The sequence below is a fragment of the Anolis carolinensis genome, chromosome 4 (assembly GCF_035594765.1).
Source record: "Anolis carolinensis isolate JA03-04 chromosome 4, rAnoCar3.1.pri, whole genome shotgun sequence".
NCBI lineage: Eukaryota > Metazoa > Chordata > Lepidosauria > Squamata > Dactyloidae > Anolis > Anolis carolinensis.
Genome location: NC_085844.1, coordinates 175,666,733 through 175,682,477, shown reverse-complemented (window position 1 = coordinate 175,682,477; position 15,745 = coordinate 175,666,733). Strand labels below are relative to the sequence as shown.

General features: G+C 40.7%; 2 protein-coding genes across 4 annotated transcripts in view; one reads left to right on the top strand and one right to left on the bottom strand.

The window, feature by feature from the left end:
- Nucleotides 1–879, bottom strand: part of LOC100565827 (NADH-cytochrome b5 reductase-like) — a 28,496-nt gene extending 27,617 nt beyond the window's left edge. The window contains exon 1 of one of the 3 annotated variants that reach the window (XM_008109406.3): nucleotides 739–879. The gene's annotated coding sequence lies outside the window, so the exon portion shown is untranslated. Of the gene's footprint in view, nucleotides 1–454; nucleotides 589–738 lie in introns of those variants that run through there. The other 2 variants (XM_062979618.1, XM_062979617.1) reach the window with 2 other exon arrangements.
- Nucleotides 573–10,722, top strand: mrpl37 (mitochondrial ribosomal protein L37). The gene is made up of 7 exons (XM_003220160.3): nucleotides 573–960; nucleotides 3,290–3,473; nucleotides 5,353–5,468; nucleotides 7,445–7,630; nucleotides 7,758–7,909; nucleotides 9,554–9,757; nucleotides 10,528–10,722. Exons 1-7 carry the CDS (start codon nucleotides 573–575, stop codon nucleotides 10,603–10,605), a joined length of 1,308 nt encoding a protein of 435 aa, XP_003220208.2. The 3' UTR covers nucleotides 10,606–10,722.
- The last annotated feature ends 5,023 nt before the right edge of the window (nucleotides 10,723–15,745 follow it).

Sequence of the window (15,745 nt, the reverse complement as noted above, 5' to 3'; positions counted from 1 at the left end):
AAGGCCTTGTAAAACTACAACTCCCATGATTCTGTAGCACTGGCAAGGGCAAACTTGGGCCCTCCAGGTGTTTTGGACTCCCAACTCCCACAATTTCTAACAGCCTACCAACTGTTAGGAATTGTGGGAGTTGAAGTCCAAAACACCTGGAGGGCCCAAGTTTGCCCATGCTTGTTGTAGCATTAAGGTTTAGCAGTTTGAGTGGTTTCATTCATTCAGTGTGGAACAGTGGTTTCCAAATGTCTTCTGGACTTTTAACTCCCAAAGTCCCAGCCAACTTGGCCAACAGTGAGGAATTCTGGGAGGTGAAGTCCAAAACACCTGAAAGAACGAAGCCTGGGGTGACTGGATGCCCCCTAAGTTCCTTCGCCAAGGGCCTGCTGAGGGTCAAGCCACGTCCTGCCTCCTATTGGACGAGAGCGCCGTCAATCACCCAACATCTCCGCCTCCCTACCCGGCATGCGTTGGGCGCGGAGACGAGGCAAAATGGCCGCCGCCGCTTTCCGCAGCGAGCGGTGAGGGTTGCCGCCGGTCCCGAAGCGCACGGCGAGGAAGAGGAGACCGCGGGAAGGATGCTGGCTTTGCAGCGGGCACCCAAGCGGGCTTGGCGGGGGCTGCTTTGTGGGCAGCGGCGCAGCAAAGGCCTCTATGGCCCGAAGCCTCACCGCGGCCCGCTGCCTCGCACCCCGCTGACGGTGCGGGGCCCTCCGCCGGGTGCCCCGTTGCCATGGTACTTACGGAAGCCGCCGCCGGTGCGCGAGCAGCTGCCCGAGCTGGACGTGGTGACGTACCAGGAGAAGATGTACTTCGTGCCCTGGCTGGCCAAGCCCGCCTCGTTTCCCGAGTGGGAGCGCGGGTGGCACGACCCCCGGAAGCACCGCTCGCCGCCCGCCCGGGAGATGCCCGCCTACAAGGAGCAGCCCTGCTTCCTCTGCAACCCGCGCTCCCGCCTCCAGGAAGGTACCCGCCCCACACCGGCCGCCCTCCCTCTCTCATCTGCGCCGACCGCTGGCTTCCAACTGCGGCCGCCAGAAAGTGCACTCCCTCCAAAGCAAGCCCGCCGTGCACGTCAGGACGGCTGAGGGGGAAAAGGAAAGGGCCCGAGGCAGTAGGGAATTGTGGGAGTTGAAGTCCAAAACACCTGCAGGATACAAGTTTGCTCAAGCCTGCTGTGGAATCACCTGCACAGTGAAACCCCTTTCAGTTTGCATTAAATGGTTAGGGTAGATGTGGTCCATCCATAGTGGCTTTCAAAGGGCTAGGGGTGCATCTCTGCCAGGTATCCTCAAACTGCAGCCCTCCAGCTGTTTGATCTCCAGCTCCCAGAATTCCTGGCTAGGGCTTCTGCAGGTTGGAAGCCCAAACAGCTGGAGGGTTGTGCTTTGAGGATGCCTGATCTCCACTGTAGAATGAATGCAGTTTGACACTACTTTAGCTGCCATGGCTCAATGATAAGAAATTGTGGGTGTTGTAGTTGTATTTACTTATTTACCATATTTATATACCGCCTTTCTCTACCCAGAGGGGGACTCAAGGCGGTTTACAAATAGCACTTGTGCAATGCCTTGGGCATAAAACACAAACATGAAGTAAAATGATTAAAAATTGATAGACATAGAAACATAGTTAAAATACATTCCAGTAGAAGACGCATCATCCAAAGGCAAGATGTAATGCTGTTCCATAATCCATTTCACGATTTCCAGGGAAAATGATTGTACAAGGCCTTTAGCCTTCTCTGCCAAAAAGTGTTTGTATTTTGCCAAAATAATACAGTAGAGTCTCACTAATCCAAGCCTCGCTTATCCAAGCCTCTGGATAATCCAAGCCATTTTTGTAGTCAATGTTTCCAATATATCGTGATATTTTGGTGCTAAAGTCATAAATACAGTAATTACAACATAACATTACTGTGTATTGAACTACTTTTTCTGTCAAATTTGTTGTATAACATGAAGTTTTGGTGCTTAATTTGTAAAATCATAACCTAATTTGATGTTTAATAGGCTTTTCCTTGATCAGTCCTTATAATCCAAGATATTCGCTTATCCAAGCTTCTGCTGGCCCGTTTAGCTTGGATTAGTGAGACTCTACTGTAATACATTTTTTTATTTATACCCTGCCACCATCTCTCATAGGGACTCGGGGAAGCTTACAAAATAGCACACAAGGATATCATACTTAAAATACATAATACATAAAATACATCAACATAGTAAATGCAATTAAATGATAATACTAAAGAGGAATCACATGTAAAAAAAAAACCTATAAGCACACACTTCTGCTACAAGCTGTTACAAACATATTTAAAGCATATTCAGATAAAGGTTTTGTGGGGAATTCTGGAGTTAAATACTAATGAATAATTATTAAATAACTATTATACAGTATAGTAAAATAAACTACAATATCCATGATTCCATCACATTGAGCCATGGCAGTTAAAGTGGTGTCAGGCTGCACTCGTTCTACAGTGTTGATGCACCCTTAATCTTTCAAGAGTTCATATACCTGCCTGCCAATTTTAATAGGTACTATATGCAGCAGGACCTGGTAGCAACTTTAGAGACTGAAAGGAATTGTAGCATAAGCTTTCGTAGACTTAGGGTGGATCTGCACTGTAAAATGAACGCGCCTTGACTCCATTTTTACTGCCCTGGCTCAGTGCAATGGATGCATGGGTGCTGTGGTTGTACAGGGTATTTAGCCTTCTCTAGTGCCTCAGCAAACTACAACTATTCTACAGTGTGCATGCACCCTTAGTTTGCTTCCTCAGGATATAGAGTGGGCAGCCTAACAAACATATAAGCCAGTTCCTCATGTGTGTCCCTTGGTGCCAGATAATAACCCAAGCCTATGAATTTAAAGGGAAGCAACTGAATACAGTTGGCCCTTGGTGTCAAAATCTATGGATGGTCAAATCTCATATACAGTGACATATTAAAATGGTTTGCCTTTAATAAAATGGCAAAATCAAAGTTTGCTTTTTGGATGTGTATGTACACATTCATATATGGAATACAGTATTTTCAAACCTTGGGTGGTAGAATCCATGGGTGCAGAATTGATTTATATGGAAGGTCAACTATAATATAATGCCCTGTTGCAAATACAAGTTGCCCATTACTTTTCTTCAATATTTATGTTTCAGAATGATCCAGTCCCCTTTTCCCCAAATCTAGACTCCCCAAAATTGGCTAGAAAAACCTAGTGGTCTCAATTTACAGGTAGTGTGAATGTCAGTATAAAATGCAGTCCCCTCTAAAATTTGTTTCTTTGACGTCAGGTGTGAAACAGGCATTATGGCTAACCAAGACAAAACTAGTAGAAGGCTTGCCTCCTCAAATACTTCACATAATGAATGACACGGCTCATGAATGGGAAAGCCAGGACGAGAGAGTCCAAAATGCAATCTCTCATGCACTTTTTTGGATTAGCACTGAGGAACTTACACCAGCAGAAAACTACTGGTAAGGCTTTGTTTTAAGTTCTCTTCCTAGGGTTTTGTCATTGCTGAGTTGCCTTCAAGATTGAAATTTCTAATGGTTCAGTGAAAGAAATGAATAAGATTAAGAAATAAGTTAGACATTCCTTACCCTGCAGTGGTTCTCAACATGTGGGTCCCCAGATGTTTTGGCATACATCTCCCAGAAATCCCAGCCAGTTTACCAGCTGTTAGGATGTCTGGGAGTTGAAGGCCAAAACATGTGGGGACCCACAGGTTGAGAACCACTGCAGAGGTGGTAACTTACATTCATGTTCACTGTTTTGTAAAATAAAGTGTAATATAATACAAGAACAGAAACTAACTACCTAATGTTTACTTTACATAGAGAAAAGGACAGCCAGTGTAAAATACAAGATGTGGTTATTGTAATTGTTTACTTATATCTGGCAGTTTCCCCTTGGCTGAAACTTAAGATGGCATCTCCAGGAAAAGGTGTAACTTGCTATTGTAACATTACTTCCTTCCAAGCAGCATGCTTGGTGGATGAGGAGAAAGTGATCACTTATCTGTGATCTGTATCTTGCTATTCTTGATAAAGAGAGGCAATAGAACTTTTACTCATAAATATAGTGGGGCTCGCAGTGTATCTGCATGAGTTTGTGCTTGTAGGAAAACAAAAACATAGTTTATCTTCTTTTAAATCTTGATACACCACCGTTTTTGGTTTCTACTAAGAAATATTTTGATTTTTTTTATTCGCAAACTGACTAAATGTGGATTAGATGGAAATTCTACTAGATAGATGCATAATTGGTTGGATAACTATTCTCAAAGAGTTGTTACTAGCGACTGTGCTTCAGATTGGAAGGAGGTCTCAAGTGGAATGCTTCAGGGTTCTATCCTGAGGCCAATCATCTTCAGTATTTTTCTATCAATTTACTTGATAAGATGGAGGGAATCCTTATCAGATTTGTAAATGACACAAAACTGGCAGGGGTAGCAAACACATTAGAAGACATGGACCAAATTCAAAAGAACTTTGATAAACCAGAAAACTGGGCTGAAATTAACATTCAACAGAGACAAATGCAAAATTCTGTATTTCGGTATAGGATGGGGAATACTTGGTACTGTAGTGCCACATGTGAAAAGGATATACCTCACAACCTCTGAGGATGCCTGCCATAGATGTGGGCGAAACGTCAGGAGAGCATACTTCTGGAACATGGCCACACAGCCCGAAAGACATACAACAACCCTGATTTTGGGTTTGTTAATAAGTTGAATATGAGCTAACAATGTAGTGCAGCAGCAAAGAAGGCAAATACTCTCTTCACTTGCATTAATAGAAGCATAGCTTTCAAGTTGAAGGAAGTAATATTTTCCCTTTATTCTGTACTAGTTAGGCCTCATTTGGAGTACTGTTTTCAGTTCTGATGTCTCATTTTAATAAGGATATAGAAAAACTGGAGTGGGTCCAGGGAAAGGCACTGAAGATAATTAGCAGAATAGAGAATTAAACATGAAGCTGAAGGAGCTGGGCATGCTCAGCTTGGTGAAGAGACACTCTTTAAAATATCTCAAGGGTTGTCACAAAGAGGAGGGAAGGTGCTGGCTTGTCCTCTGCTGATTCAGAGGATAGAACTGGGTCTAATGATTTTAGGTTGCAGGAGGGTAGATTTTGGTTGAACATTAGGAAGAACTTCTTGACGGTAAGAACAGTTCTGCAGTGGAAGCAATTACTTAAGAGTTGTGGTGAGATCTCCTTCTCTGAATATCAAAAAGAGTCTGGGCAGTTATTGGTGGGGATGCCCTGGATGCAGATCCTGCATTGGGAAGGAGGTTCAGCTTAATAGTCCATGGGATACCTTTTGTGATCTAACTAACCTCTTCTTCTGAAGCTCTGTGCTTCTGGAAGACTTACTTCACTTGTGTAGGATGATGACTGCCAAATATCCCTCGCTGACTAAAAGAATGGTGGCTCAAGATCACAAAGTAGCAGCTGCATGGCAACGAGGTTAGTGAAAGCTTTCAAAGCCTCTTGATTCCTGCAGAACAGGAGCAAGTATGCTTAAGGGCTGCACTCTATTATGTTGCTTTCCTCCTGATCTCCAGAGGACTTCTGCTAATTCACTGTCACAATGGATTCGGGTGACCAAAAGAGACAGCTTGTAATACTGGGGTCATTTTTGTTGGGGTTGTGTGTGTGCTATTTCGTGGCAAGATAGGAGTTTTAGTTAGCTAATGACTAAATAATAATAAATTGTCATCTGCCTTGTATGATGCAAGCTGGTTATTTCAAATTCCTCCTGGGGCACATCACTTTGCAGTTTTAGCAATTCTTACCTCTGCTGAGGAATTATCTTTCTTATATGCAAAGGGATCATGTAACATTTTCGAGACTAACCAAGAAAAAAGGTTGGTAGCATAAGCTTTCATGGACTAAATCTGTTCATCCAATGTTGTGTACAATGAAGTAAATCAAGTCTATGAAAGTTTATTCTAACAGCTTCTTTCCTTTAGTCCTGAAAGTGTTGCAAGATGCCTTTGAACACTGAACCAAAATAACATGGCGATATCTTTGAATTTCCAGAAGGCATTGTTAACTATTATAACTCCACAAAAAAGATTGGAATAAGAAACTAAGACTCTTCAACTTGGCATCTGTTAGTACTTTTGATATTAAGTTACAAGATCTTCTGCGCCATTGGTGTTTTAGTAATTTTAAACTGCAGAAAATAAGTAAAATTGTAGTTGAACCCATCACACAGAATAAGCTTACAGAATGTCATTGGGCAAGACTCATCTTTATTGAAAAGTGGCATTCATTAAGCAATATATGCAGGTTGGTTAGTAACACTTCTGTGTGTAGTATGGGAAATGTTTTTCAGTGATTCATGCTCTTGAAGTACAATGGATCTGTAGTATCTGCTGGGGTTTGGTTCCATGTGGATACCAACGTTAATTGATGCTGAAATCCCATAATATACAATGACATTGCAAATACAAAATAGAAAAATCAAAGTCTGCTTTTTGATATAGATATAGATATGTGGGAGGGGGTGTTTTTTCATTCTGTGTATGGTTGAATCTGTGGTTAAGGGCAGCTGTATATATTGAGATTGTAAAATGTTACTCAAAATAATGATAAGTTTTGACCAGTTCCATTTTATTTTGGCCATGATCCAATGACAGGAAAGGCAGTGAATTGAAGCTTACATTCAGAGTCTTGGTTCATCCTGACGCTCAGCAGAGCGGGAAGAGGATTGGAACCAGCCATATAGAAGTCCTCATGTTATCCATTTTTTTCCCTATTATCCCCAAAGGTAGCCCTAACAGTATCCCAGTTGCTTCTACATACTCAAATGCCAGGAGTTTGAGGCCATTTTGAATATTTTAACTAATTACTGTTTGAAATATATGCCTGAGCATCTGCCGGCCACAGATTTGCAGTTTTAATTTTATTAGTGAAGGACTTGTACATAACCAGTCTCCGAGTAAGGTACACATAACTTGTGCTGCAGCTATTCCATACTCACTGTTTCTGGAAAACCAGATGATGACAGTTTTCCATAATTATTTGTTGTAGCTTAGTTCCTCTTTTCTCACTAAGGACACCCCAGTCAAAGTTCTTGGGTAAAAAGTGGAGCTTTGGCTTACTCTTACAGTCTTAGACAAGGTTGTTGTTCAGTCCCTTCCTTAGCCCTATGAAAATGAATATAGTCCTATGAGTATTTTATGAGAAAACAGTGAATTTTCCTTTTGCTTTTTAAGGAGGGAGGGAGGGAAGTCTGCATGAGAAGATGCTAGCTTTTCCTAGATTGTTCTTGCAGGCTGCAAATATTGAAGGCATTCTTTGAAGGTCTCTTTTTATGGATTTCACCATATATATCATACAGTACTAGATAATGCATTATCTGTTCATTCGCATGTCAGTCCATTCCGGGTGACTTACAATATACATATGTACTTATCCAATATTTTCCTTTACAGAGTCCATTCTTCTTCAGGTTCGCGGTAGTTACGGAAAGATCTTGAATGCAACGAGTCCTCTACAACCTATAGCTTCCAAAGATGAAATATTAGCCACTGAAAATCACACTTTAGAAACCTTTTATCCTATTGCGCCTACAATTGACCTCCAAGAAGTCAATGTTTATGAGATCAAGAATGACACAGGTAATTTCTGTGGAGACAACTGACACTGAAACGTACAATGTATTTCAGATTAGTACATTTGTTTTGAGTAACATTTTGCCATGTCATGAAAAAGAGTAATGGAACTATCATCTGGTTTGTATCTTAGGTTTCCGAGAAGGTTATCCATATCCTTATCCTCATACTGTATACTTTGCTCCACATTCCACTAAATCTAAAAGAAAACCAGAACATCTCCGGGCCCAAATGATGATGTTTGCTTTTGGAAATGCTTTGGCCAAGGCTAAAGGACTTTATGGGGTAAGTGTATGGATATTTATAGAAAAATAACTATCTTATAAATAGGGATTGTTGGACATTTGCTTCCCTTTACCATTCTCTTAGCATGGGTAAGTTATTTTGATCTTGAAAGCATTTTTACTTCTTTACTTATCAGTTATCTTTTTACTTATCTTTTTACTTCTTTACTTATCAGTTGTATTCTTAAAACCTCTAGGGTGGGTGTGATTGGCCATATAATGCCTGTTTCACCCCCATGCAGGTCTATTTGAGTCTTACGTTCAATCTTCGTTCTGTGTATTTTAATACATATTTTGTAGTAACATATTTCAATATGTGTATTTTATATAATCTTTTTAGATGATTGTGTTTTTAGTGGTGTTGTAACCCGCCACAAGGAGAGGCAGGGAAAAAATAAATTATTATTGCTATTAATATTACTGTGGGGTTGTAAAAGCCTTTAAAAAACCAAAGTTACTCCTGTTTTTGTAGACACAATTATTTGCATACTAAAAAAGGCCTCAGGTTGACTAAAATGGCCTTTTAAAATGCAGTTGGTCATTTTTTGCTGCTTTTTCCCCTGCTATGAGGCCTTCACTTGCTTCCTCGTGTTAATGCCATGCTATCAGGCGTTCCCACGTTGTAAAGAAAAAGTGAATTATTTCTCAAGTTTTTTTGTGGAAATGTTCTGTGCTTTTGCGTTGAGGCTTAATCATAAATTTGGGAAGGAATGGGATATTCTGGAAAAGTGCTAGTATGATACAGGACCTGTTGAACCTGTTGTTCAAGGCACTCGTTATTGATGAGGAGGACTGGTACTACATGTAGTGCTGTAGGAGAGCAGGGTCCTACTGTTTTATGATTCTGCCTTGCTCTAGAGTTGTATTTGAGAGAAGCCATGGTTAAATCCTAAATTAGATATGGACCTTTTGAATGTGCAAAATGCTGGCATTGGCTTTCTGTGTAACAATAAAATAATATGCTTATAGTATCTGAAGAGTTGATTTTAGGATTGATTACATTTTATTTGGAGATGGCAGGGGCTGATACAAATTCTCCAGAACTTTATACTGGAGTTTAAATTGGGCAAGTCAGACTGCAGCTGTCAAAGTGAAGAGCTAGAATTTGATTTTGGTCTGAATGTAAATCTCCCATGGTGGCCTATCAACTCAAACTATTCCCAAGAAAGCTTCCTTCACTAATAGTAGACTACTTAAGTCTTGTTTTTTATATTTTGTCTTTTATATTTTATAAATATCAACTATCAGTGGCTAACTATTTCCTGTATTACCCCTCTCCCCACTCCTTAATTGTGCACAGACCACCAGACCAAAATAGCAGCTCATCCAATCTCAATATATTATAAACCTAGAATCCTAGAGTTGGAAGAGACAGCACAGGTCATGTAGGAAAAGCACAAGCAAAGCACCCCTGACAGATAGCCATCCAGATGCTCCAAAGAAGGAGTCTCCACTACACTCCGAGGCGGTGAATCCCACTGAAGTAGGAAGTCACTACTGATGTATTCACTATTGAAGTAGGAGACAGATTAGATGTCAGGCATTAAAAGATCTTTCCTGTGTTCTGTCTTGCTCTGTCTAGACTGAGACTGTAACTAAGCATGTCATTTAGCCTTTTTTTCATTCTATCCTTTGCCCGTTACAGGATGAGCCACGAATCTTGGATGAACCCATTGTAGTGCAGAGTGTTGGTACCGATGGGCAGTGTTTTCAGTTCTTGGTATTCCAGTTGAATACAACAGATCTAGACTCTAGCAATGGTGTTAAAAACCTGGCCTGGATTGAGACAGATCAGCTTCTGTATGAGGATGCCAGGAGTTGTCCAGAAATCAAGAAAAAGGTGGTTGTGGTATGTTGACTGCATTATACCAGCACATGTTACCATTTTGAATCACAGAAGCACTTATTTGGTACTGAAGGCATATTGCCACCTTATCAAATGTTTACCAATGGTGGTAAAAATGTTTCCCCATAATATGTTACTCTCAAGTAACACACACGTTAACTTATTTTCAAGTGACACATTACAGAAAAAATAGGAACACTTCCAAAATCACTGATTCTAAATTCTGGTGAGGCTAATATATAGAGAAGCCTGAATTTATATAAATCATGTGAATGTTTTTAGACCAAAATACAAAGGTATTTTGGCAAGTATTTTGATTTAAACCTCTAATAGCACTGGAGGATTGATATGATTAATTAAAAATCTGTTGCTACCAGAAATGACTACAGTATATCCTGGAAGAAGTTCTTGAAATTGTGGTGCCCAGATGCCTTATGAAATGTTTCATCTAGACTATTACTTATGGCAAATTCTCTGTTACCAAAATATTGTAGCTGGTAGATCCTTCAAAATACAGCTCCAAGGTGTTTAATCATTTAAATTGTATCTCATTCATATCGTCTTCCTCCAAAGCAGCCACTAGCCAAAATCCAAATGCTAGTCTTTATTAGATTAGACCCAACTAATCAGCTAATAGCAAACTCAATGGAAGCAATGGGCTTGCTCTGCTTGGAATTAACAATTGGGTTTAGGCTACATTTTTGTGAAGGGGTAGGAATTAAACTGTACTAGGAAAATATGTTGCATTAAAAATCCAGACGTTCTCTTTGCAGAAGCCTGCTGGATTACACGGCTATCATCCGGACACATTCAAGAAGTTCCTGGCCTTCTACTTACATGGCATTGTGTGAACAGACCACCAAAGGGACTGAATTTAATATGCCTTTGTCATATTTTCTACTGTAATATAATAACTAAGGGTTAGCAGGTATGTAATACTTTTAAATAAAGTTTTCTTTAGAAACACATCTAAGCAGTATCCTTTCACCTTTTCTTTCAGTTTTATTTTTTAAAAACCTCAGTCAACCAGCATAAGTGCTATTAATTGTCAGAGGAGCGGCAATTTGAACAGAGAGAAACAGTAGCAGAGTCGTTCATTGGCAAGTATTGCAGAGATTTTCAGAATGTGTTTAATACGCTCACTTTTTGCTGTACCAGTCGCGACACCAATCTTCAAGGGGAGTCTTGTGTAGAAAACATTATTGCAATTTTTATAGATTGGGTTTTAAAAAATAGAGTACAGAATTGGCAGTTCTCGCAACGAAGAGAAGAAAATGTGGCTTTTATTGGACAACACCTTTTCATTTCTTCATTAACCTATAATTGAAGGTGAATAGTGAAATGACTAAGCTTACGAAAGCAGATTGTTCAAGCTATTAAAACTAAAGCTGCAAAGAGATTTTAAAAGTTTCTCCTGAAAGACAATATGAACTGGTTATTGTTTAAAGCCCATGGTAAGCATATAGCTGAATTTGTGTCATTCATTTGTTCCCAGATTGACTAAAAGAGTTGTTAGGAAGAAAAAGTAGGAGAGGCTTGCATACTGTGTTGAACTCATGGTGGAAAAGGTAATACATAAATTAGATGAACATGGCCCCACACGTTACAAATGTTATTGAAGTCTGATGGTTAACCTTGATTTTATGTATGATGGATGGTAGATAAGAATTATGATATTCTGTGCAGCTGCTGAGAAGAAAAGGCAAATTTCTAGGGATTATTAGGGGAAAGATGAAAAATCAACCTGCCAGTATTCTTATGTCTTCCAAATCTATGGAGTAGCCATATTCAGAAAACAGTAACTCATGTTGAACAATACTGTAGCGATGGAAGGGTCTCATAAAAAGGCAACAGTTGAAAGTTAGGGTGAAGCATCTTCCATATCAGGACAAACTAGAGTTTGGGTGTGGGTTTTAGGGAAAAAAAGATGAGAGGGTAACATATCTGTACAATTATGCAGTGTGGAAAAAGTGAACAGTTTTTTTCTATCACTACTAAAACTGGAATTTACTCCAAAGACGCTGGTTTTCTTTGGGGGAAGGGGGAGATTCAGAACTTACAAATTATTCCTTGTTTCACGGATTTGCCCCCAAGATATAATGACCACTAGGCTAGCTTAGAAGAAGAAGAGACAGAAGGAGTCAGTCTATTAGCAATTATAACTACAGTAAAGTCTCACTTATCCAACCTTCGCTTATCCAACATTCTGGATTATCCAACGCAGTCTGCCTCCCGCCCCGATCCATAGCTGTTTCTCTAAGCAGCAAGGACTGAACTTTTTACGGATTTAATTTCCCACAATGTTGTTACTGTAAGTTCATTTTATACAGTTCTATCTTTATTTGCAGTCAATTTGTTAGTAGTTTTGGTGTTTTGGTGCTAAATTCGTCAATACAGTAATTACTACATAACGTTACCGTGCATTGAACTGCTTTTTCTGTTGATTTGTTGTTAAACATGATTTTTGGTGCTTAATTTGTAAAATCATAACGTAACTAGACATTTAATAGGCTTTTCCTTAATCCCTCCCTATTATCCAACATTGTCATTTATCCAATTTTCTGTCAGCCCGTTTATGTTGGATAAGTGAGACTCTACTGTAAGTTCTAGTATATGGAACCTTTTGCAGAGCAGTTGCTTGAGGACCGAGAACTGTAGTGGACTCGTGTTCTCAAGTTTACCTTACAGGAAAGATCGATTGTCATTGGAGTCTTCAGTCCTCCCTAGAATGTGTCTGGTGTTTTTATGGGGCAGAATGAGAAGTTCTAAAATTCAGTGGCCTGTTTTGGCTGATTTTTCCTAGCAGTTCTGAGATCCTTTGAAAGGGTATGGCATACAACTGGTAGCAGAAATGGTAAAGTTATTGTTAAGATTACAACTTCCATCTGCTTGGTTTTTTTAGAGAGAAAAAGCAGGGTCTAAATAATAATTCCGGAATCCTCTGACCATTGTAGCTAGTGCCGTATGGACTGGAGAATGGGGAAATTCCGAGTTGAAGTCCAAAAAATAATCTTTTCAAGCTCTGTTCAAATGGGACTGAACTTTCATCTTCAATTGATACAACCTTACAAGTTGCATATTTAAGATTGCTTTGAATCAAACAAAAAAGTAAGCAGAAACAATATTCTAAAGCACTTACTTTACTTACATAGGTGATCCCTCGTAGTTTGAGGATGATGGTCTTCCAGTCGTGGGGTCCTGTGGGTGGGTTCTTAGGTGGCTGAAGAGACCTATTCTTGATTTGCATGTTCTACCGCATGTTTGCATGTTCTTTCCAGGTGGAAGGTGGTTCTGGTCAGGGTTGGTTTGACGGGCCTTCCTCTTGGCACGTTTCTCCCTTAAGCCCTCCATTCGTGCCTCTTTGAACTCCGCAGCACTGCTGGTCACAGCTGACCTCCAATTAGAGCGCTCAAGGGCCAGGGCTTCCCAGTTGTCAGCAGGGCCGTAGCCAGAAAAAAAATTCGGGAGGGGTTTTGAAAATTTCGGGGAGGGGGGGTTGAACCCCTGACCTCCCCCCCCCCCCCGGGCCGGCTACAGACCTGTCAATATCTGCTTGAGATAGTGCCTGGAGGGACTCTTTAATTTTTTGTATCTCATAGACTTAGCATGGACATTTGGTTAACCAGTTAAAATTCATGAGTAAACCAGGGTTTTTTTTAACCTGAAAAATTTCGGGGGGGGGGGGGTGTGTGAACCCCTAACACCCCCCCCCCCCCCGGCTACACGCCTGGTTGTCAGTGTCTATGCCACAGTTTTTAAGGTTGGCTTTAAGCCCATCTTTAAATCTTTTCCTGCCCACCAACATTAAGTTTCCTGTTCTTGAATTGGAGTAGAGCAACTGCTTTGGGAGACGGTGATCGGGCATTCGGACAACGTGGCCTGTCCAGTGGAGTTGATGGCGTAGGAGCATTGCTTCAATGCTGGTGGTCTTTGCTTCCTTAAGCATGCTGACATTTGTCTGCCTGTCTTCCCAAGAGATTTGCAGGATTTTTCTGAGGCAACGCTGATGGAAACGCGCCAGGAGTTGGGTGTGATGTCTGTAGACTGTCCACGTTTCGCAGGCGTAGAGCAGGGTTGGGGGGACAATCTATATATATAAAAGGATAAAGTTGTGGGCGCAGTGACTATAACAACAAAACTAAACATCCCAGAAATACGAAACTTGGCAACACAATGCAAAAGCCTTGCCTCCCGGTTACAACAACACAACCACACCACAAAACCACAATCTGGACCCACAAAACTCACAACAACAAATCATGACTATAACAACATAACTAAAGGCCCTAGAAATACAAAACTTGGCAACACAACGCAAAAGCCTTCCCTCCCGGTTGTAACAACACAATCACACCACAAAACCACACTGGACCGACAAAACTCACAACAACGTATTGTGACTATAACAACACAACTAAACGCTCCAGAAATACGAAACTTGGCAACACAACGCAAAAGCCTTCCCTCCCAGTTGTAACAACACAACCACACCACAAAACCACAATCGGACTCATAAAACTCACAACAATGCATCGTGACTATAACAACACAACTAAACGCCCCAGAAATACAAAACTTGGCACACAACTAAATGCCCCAGAAATACAAAACTTGACAACACAACACAAAAGCCTTGCCTCATGGTTGTAACAACACAAACACACCACAAAACCACAATCCGGACGCACAAAACTCACAACAAAGCATCGTGACTATAACAACACAAGTAAAAGCCCCAGAAATACGAAACTTGGCAACAAAACGCAAAAGCCTTCCCTCCCGGTTGTTAACAACACAACCACACCACAAAACCACAATCCGGACCCATAAAACTCACAACAATGCATCATGACTATAACAACACAACTAAATGCCCCAGAAATACGAAACTTGGCACACAACTAAATGCCCCAGAAATACAAAACTTGACAACACAACGCAAAAGCCTTTCCTCCCAGATGTAACAACACAACCACACCACAAAACCACAATCCGGACCTACAAAACTCACAACAACGCATCACCTTCATGACCACTACAACAACAATAATAATAAACACCTACACAGGCAAAACAAAAAAAAGACTATTGTACCACAATAAGATATAAGCCGCACTCAGCAGAATCAGACGTCACGATTAACAACAAACCAAAGACAACAGGGATCTCAAGCAATTATCAATCAACACAAAAATTGAAGAAGGTAACAGACTTCAAATACTACTACTAATGTGAGTATAAAGAAGGTGGAGGTCACAGCATCAATACAACCTAATGTAGACTGAACAACACCACCAGACTCAGACACAGCAACGCGTGGCCGGGCACAGCTAGTGGCTTTATAAACAAGCACCTTGGTATCTACGGATGTCCCGATCATCAAACACTCTCTGCTTCATTCAGAAAAATGCTGCACTCGCAGAGCTCAGGCAGTGTTGTATTTCAGTGTCGATGTTGACTTTTGTGGAGAGGTGGCTGCCAAGGTAGCAGAAATGGTCAACATTTTCTAATATTACACCATTAAGTTACACCATTCCTGGCATTGCAGAAGGATTAGCTGGTGCCTCTTGGAAGAGCTCTTTGGTTTTCTCGATGTTCAGTGAGAGGCCAAGCTTCTCGTATGCTTCTGTGAAGGTGTTTAGAGTGGCTTGTAGGTCTTCTTCTGAGTGCGCACAGACTATTTATTTATTTATTTCCAATATTTCTATCCCGCCCTTCTCACCCGAAGGGACTCAGGGCGGCGTACAATTGGCAACAATTCGATGCCGACACATCATTAAAACAACAACATATAAAAATGTATTACAACCAGTTAAATACTGTATAAAATATAAAACATAAAACATATGCTTAAAATCCGTTCATTCAATATCCTCCTACTTTATCCATATAACAGTCTGGGTCGTCTTTATCATTTATTCGTTAAAAGCCTGGGCACATAGCCATGTTTTTAAGGCTTTTCTAAAACTCAAAAGGGTTGGGGCTTGCCGT

Bases quoted from the DNA above. Each gene is read 5' to 3' on its own strand.
- mrpl37 (XM_003220160.3), top strand. From the start codon at position 573: ATGCTGGCTTTGCAGCGGGCACCCAAGCGGGCTTGGCGGGGGCTGCTT. The intron at 5,469-7,444 runs GTTAGTGAAAGC...TTTCCTTTACAG, and splicing joins AGCAGCTGCATGGCAACGAG to AGTCCATTCTTCTTCAGGTT. The intron at 7,910-9,553 runs GTAAGTGTATGG...TGCCCGTTACAG, and splicing joins AGGCTAAAGGACTTTATGGG to GATGAGCCACGAATCTTGGA.